The 6000-nt window shown below is 38.1% G+C and overlaps 1 protein-coding gene across 1 annotated transcript in view; it reads left to right on the top strand.

Annotated features, from left to right (window-relative positions):
• DDX10 (DEAD (Asp-Glu-Ala-Asp) box polypeptide 10) overlaps positions 1-5780 on the top strand; it is a 184051-nt gene extending 178271 nt beyond the window's left edge. The window contains exon 19 of the mRNA XM_009999431.1: positions 5106-5780. Coding sequence (XP_009997733.1) covers positions 5106-5295 — 190 coding nt within the window. The 3' untranslated portion in view covers positions 5296-5780. The remainder of the gene's footprint in view (positions 1-5105) is intronic.
• Positions 5781-6000: the final 220 nt, after the last annotated feature.

The following is a 6000-nucleotide window of genomic DNA, read 5'->3' on the forward strand; positions in this document are numbered from 1 at the left end:
CAGATTTGAAGAATGTCAGTGTCAGATGAAGCTGAGAAGTGATTGTGTACAAGGGTTAGGTAGGTGATGAGCAGTATCTCCAAAGGCAGCAGCACATTTCAGAGAAGGTTAATTCTCTGATAGAAGGACATACAGCAAATTAAAATGGTTTCATTGAAGCCATGGACATCTCCATCTGGAGCAGTTTCAACTCACAGCAGTGATACAAGCTCTGAAACATTCCTGTTTACAGACTGGTTTATAAAGAAAGCTAAAATTCCTTATCCCAAATACACAGAACAGAAACTCCAGTGATCCAGAGCTGGGTCAAGTACTGCTATTTTTCGATCAGCAGTGTCTGTGACAGGAACAGGGAAGAAAAGTTATGTTACAGCCTCAGACATCTAATGTCAGTCCACTGCCACTTGTGCACTAGAGCCTTTAGAAAGTAATGGTGACCTCAGAGCAGAAGCAAGATGTTGATGGTTGGTTTGAGTGCTTTTTGCTGTCAGAAATTCTGTATGTTTCTGATGCAACAGTAAGAAATACTAAGTGAACTCTCTTGCTGGTCTTGTTTCCATTTTAATTTTATTTTTTTCTTCTTCCACATTATGGTGTTTCAACTCCAAGACAGACTTGTCTTCTGCTTTTAGTACTATTACACTGGTATTTGGTTACAAGTAGATAATTCATCCTTTTTTCTGCAGTTGTTTTTTATAAATCTAGTTTTAGAACTGTCTTGATTTATATCAGTGGAATGGCCAGTAAGGGAAATAACACAATATGATATATTTTCATTGCCATTTCTATGTGCTGTAGAATTCTGAAAGCAAGTAAGAAAGAAGCTGTGCTGGGCATCATAGAAGGGACTGCAGTAATTAATCTTCATTAGGATTGCTGCCATGGCCTTGTGAATTAAAATTTATTATGTGGAAAAAGGTTTGTGGCACAGCATGTTTGATTAGCAAAATGCCAATATGTGTGGGATAAATTATTCCTAACTTTTCTGAACTGTATTTTATTAGCAGATTCATTCATTATTCCCGTTCATTTCTTTGGGAAAGAGCTCATAGTGCAGCCTAGAAACTTGTCTCATGATTTGCAGTTCAGTGGCAAGGGCAGTTCGTTTCCAGAGCAGTGTTGGTAAAGCAAAGAAGGCTCCAGAGAAAGCTCTGATAAATGTTAACTGAAGCAGAGCCTGTCTAGAGATCTCACAGTACCAGGCTGTTTAAACAACAGCAACTTGGCTGTGTGGTTGCACATTTCAAATGGCTGACTCTCAAGCACTTAAAATCTAAATATGACAGCTTGTCTAGAAGCCCAGGAGCGAGTTAAGTATTAACAATTAAAAATTTCCTATTTTTTCATGGTGTCACCTCAGAGCACACTTGTGAGATTAATTTTAGTAGTTAAATTAAGAAAGTTTCTTGGAACATAGCTAGCCATCAGAGTCACACTTGGAACCCACATTTCCCATGTGCCATTCATATATGCTGGCATTTATTTAAGGGACAGGATTCATAAACCCTGCTGTAGTGTTTAAGTAATAAACATTACCTATGAAATGATAGTACCTTCCTTTGTTATTACAGCTGTGCAAACTGTGACCACAGAAATCAGTGTGCCTGTTGATGAGTTGGCTGTTGGTACCTCTTTGCCTGTGTAAACACAGCCCATCCCAGTAAATCAGGCAGCTTCAGACTGTACAGGTCATCCAGGCAGCTGAAAAGCTAAATTGCGCCAGATGGTAAAAGGAAGGAATTGTAATCCAGCTGCACGTGTCACTTTCTGAGTGCTATAAATAGGAGACTGAGAGACACACTGGCTCTGGTTTGTATCTGAATTGTGGGGTTGCGTTCGAATTGCGTTGTTCCGTTAGAAAATAGTTCACCTTAGAGTAACTTCATTTTGTTTTAGTTATTTGTAGACCCCAGCTGGTAGTGCATCAGTTTGTGAGTTTGTGATGAATAAGGGGCCATTTATGTCCATGGGAAGTGACCAGTGATAAAAAGCCTCTGCAGAGTGGGCTTACAGGCCTTCAGTCAGTGAAGACTGAGGAGAATCCATTTGACAATAAGTGCAGAAGTCATCCCCACAGAGCTGTCCTTTTACATGTGCACCTTTGAGTTACACCTATCACATCTCCTCCAAAGAGCTCTCTGTCCAAACAGCTAAGGAGAAGCACTGAGATGGAGCATGGGGATACCCCTTGTCATCATGATGCCTGACATCTCTCCTGGTGATTTCCTAGCTTCCTTCTAAAATTGCCATTTTCACCCTTCATAAATCTACATCTCTGACTGCTTCCCCAGAGTAGTACAGCCTCTCTCCATGACACCCAAACCACCACTCCTAAAAATCCATCCTGCAGGAACAGGGTTGGGAGTTGGACTTGCTGATCTTTAAAGATCCCTTCCAACCCAAACTATTATATGGACAGGCACTGTCTGTCTGCTCTCTGCATCTCAAAATTATCAACATCTTATTATCATGCTCCTTATGACTCCGCTTTCCTTCCTAATTTTCCTTTATCAAATATTGTTTTGCTTTTTGTGCATCATGAAAACATAAGCTCTTTTCATCTCTCAGTGACTTTGCTGCTGCTTCCTGTGTTATACATTCCTCCCTATTCACCTCTCCAGCTTACAGCCCAGTCGGGGTCAAATTAGTGTGAAAATACACCTGCTGATGTGTCAGTACATCATTAGTATCCACTACTAATTGAGCACCATGATCCCTCAGTAATAATAAGAAACAGCTTGACTTAGCATAATCTTCCCATAAAGCTTATGATGAAAATTAATCATTATTATGTTGATGTGCTTTTGTTTGTGGGAAAAATGAGGACTCTCACAGTTCCTCTGAATGTGCTTTGTATTTAAATGTTATACCTTACAGACATCTAGACCTATGGGACTCTGAAACTCCAAAAATTAATGTAATTTTTGGTATTTAAGTCTGCTGTTTCGTAATTTGTGAGATTTCTGCTTTGTTTTGATTGCTAAGATATTTTGAACTAATGTCCTAGATGAAGCATTAGTCAATTATGAATGCAAACTGGGCTTCAGAGCCCATTCAAATGCTGGAATAATTGGTTCTTTTGCAAACAAGCTAAAATGCTTTTACTTAATGAGGCTTCAGCCTTACAGTTTTAAAGTGAACCCCTATACTCAGTGCTGAGCAATGCAAATACCATGAAACTCCAACCCAAACCTACACTGGCCACTTGGGAAAGTGAGAAGTCTTAGTGCTTTAGAGTATTTTCATGTACTGTCAGTATAGCTTCAGCATATATGGAGTATCTTAAGAGCTACACAGAGAAGTAGGAGAAAGCTTTCCCCAGAAAAAGAATAAAATAAACTTTGATAGCAAGCACTGAAAAGCTCCCCTCATGACAGCTTAAAATGGGCAAAGTTGCTGTATCCTTTGAAATGTCCCAATTTTAGGGTATTAGATCCACAGTCATCAGCTTGAATCAGAGAATAGTTTGGGTTGGAAGGAGCCTTTAAAGGTCATCCAGTCCAGCCCTCCATGAGCAGGGACATCCCTTGCTAAATTGTGTTGTTTACACTATTTCTTTTGGATAGGCAGGGAAGGAGAATATAAAGGTTAGGGTACTTGGTTTGGTTTAATTGTGGGAATGCAAAGTGTTTCTCATGAGCTTTCTCTCCTCTCTCTGTGCTGTAATGAGCAGGCAGGGGTAGGCATCATTCTTCCTTTAAAACTGGGATGGAGAAGAGAGGAAGGCAGGTCACACATCTGCAGTCCAGTGCAAGGCCATCAGATCTCACATTATTCCTTTGTCTCAGTGCAGAGGCAGCCGGAAAGCACAGTGTGTGATCCAGGAAGAGGAGGAGGTGGTGTACTGCCAATCCCTCTCAGAGAGCATTTGGGAACTTTTTGAAAACTTCTGTGTTTTGGGATTAATGTTTGGGTTAGGCTGGTTTCCAGTGAGTGGTGAAACCAGCACTTTGGATACTGGTAACTAGTCCTCTTAATGGAAAAACAAGGTGGGCAGCTGAAGGTGTCTTGAATTGGGCTTTGGGTTCCTGTGCTGTGTTGGTTTGAAGGACAGTATTCCCCAGTTTGAGCTGTTTATTGTAACTGCTGTTTGTAATTGTTAATTCTTTTAAAAGTATTTATTAATTAAATATTTCATAAACATTATATTTACACTGAAGCAATTATAAAAATGAGATAATGAATAAAAATATTGTTAATTTTTTAAAAAATAAATTTAATTTTCTGGGTAGAAACTTGCCAAATTTTAATTGAAAACATCATTTTATCTGTCTTAGAAAAGCCTAAATTCAATTTTTGAAGTTAATTTTTAATTTTTGTTATATTCTTTAAAATACAAAGACAAAAACTGAGAAAGCCATTTTGCCTGGAGAGAATGATTTGAAGTGCAGGGGTTGCATTTTGCTTATTTTGAGATGAATTCTACCCTACAGCATAGATCAATCAACTCTATAAACTGCTACGCAGATATTGTATCTTACAATGGATTCTGTTGGATTGGATTTTTTTAATCTTAGATAAGTTCAAATCTTAAGAAAAGCAGTGGAAGAAATAGGAATTCACTAGGGAACATAACTGGGTTTGGCTTTTTCTCTTCTTCTGATGGCAAATAGGTGGTTGATACTTTCCAAGGAAAGCTTCTGAAAGAAGAGGACAGGCTGGTTTGAATGAGCTGGACTCAAATGAAAACTGTATTAAGTGTAGGATTCACCAATGAAATTACAGTTCTCATCTTTTTATTTTTGTCCCATATTTATTTTAGACAAGATCTTGAATGCGTGTCAAGGTCCACTGATGTGTCACTAGATAAGTTTTGTTGCGTCCATCACTTTGTAAGGCACCAAATATTAGATAAGACCGATACCAATATCTTGATACACTGTAATCAATTAAGACACAGAACATCCACCACCACCCTGGCCTGAAAGCAGCTCTGATTTAGACATTCAGAGTTCATCAGCTTCTGTTGCTTCACCCTTCTGAATTGTAATTTTGTTTGCTCTTATCTTGACATAAATTTGCCGCGTTTAAAATTAATTGTTTGATTACATGATGATATTGATTACCACTGTTGTTAAAAAGACTTAATTGATTTGTTTCTGCAGTGAACTTGAGGAGAAGGGTGGAAGAAGGAAAAGGAGCTATAGCAACAGCAGCACAGCAGAAGAGATGCCACTGAAAACAAAGAAGGCAAAATTCAGCGAAGAGGAGGAGCCCTATTTGCCATTAGATACTGGGCTTTCTCTGGCAGAGGATGAAGAGCTTGTACTACATCTGCTCAACAGTCACAAGTGATTATTTTTCTGCAGGTTTTCTTTCTGGGACAGCTTCATAATTTTGTCTGTAGTCTACACAGAATTAATCTGGCATCTGGGCAGCTGGGTACCAGCAGGCATAGATAAATGAGTTCCATATACAACGGATTGCCTCAGATTGGCTCATGGATTATAGACAATATTTGGTTTAATTTATAAGGCTTGCTAAATTAACTTTCCAACCTGAAGCCCCAAATGTCATTTTGCAGTAACATGTTCATAATTTGAAATCTCCCAGTTTTTAAGAATTTATCTTTTTAATTTTAATCTTGCTTTACATAAAAACAGAATGTGCCTTTCTTGACTGGATCAAGTTTGTTATTTTAGGATATGTGTACTAAAATTATTAAAGAAGAAATACTGTTGGCAGCTCAAATCACATGACTTAAAAGTAAAATGTATTTTTTCTCCTGTGAATCATGCTCATATTTTAAAAATATTTTAATAAAAATTTTTGAAGCCTTGGTGTAAACTTTTTATGTCTCAGCTTTCTTATGAAAGCATTTATGTGTCCTCCAGTTTTACTTTCTATTATGATTCTGTCACTGGTGTTAGGCGATTCAGAAAACCACTTTTAGAAGCTAAAACTTTGAATTTGCATTTGAATCCTATGTGAATGAGAAGGCAGTGATGCCACAAAAAAGTAGAGCATAACACTGCCTGATAGAATTGGTTAAAAGGTAGA

The sequence above is a fragment of the Chaetura pelagica genome, unplaced genomic scaffold (genome assembly GCF_000747805.2).
Source record: "Chaetura pelagica isolate M959 unplaced genomic scaffold, ChaPel_1.0 scaffold85, whole genome shotgun sequence".
Taxonomy (NCBI): Eukaryota; Metazoa; Chordata; class Aves; order Apodiformes; family Apodidae; genus Chaetura; species Chaetura pelagica.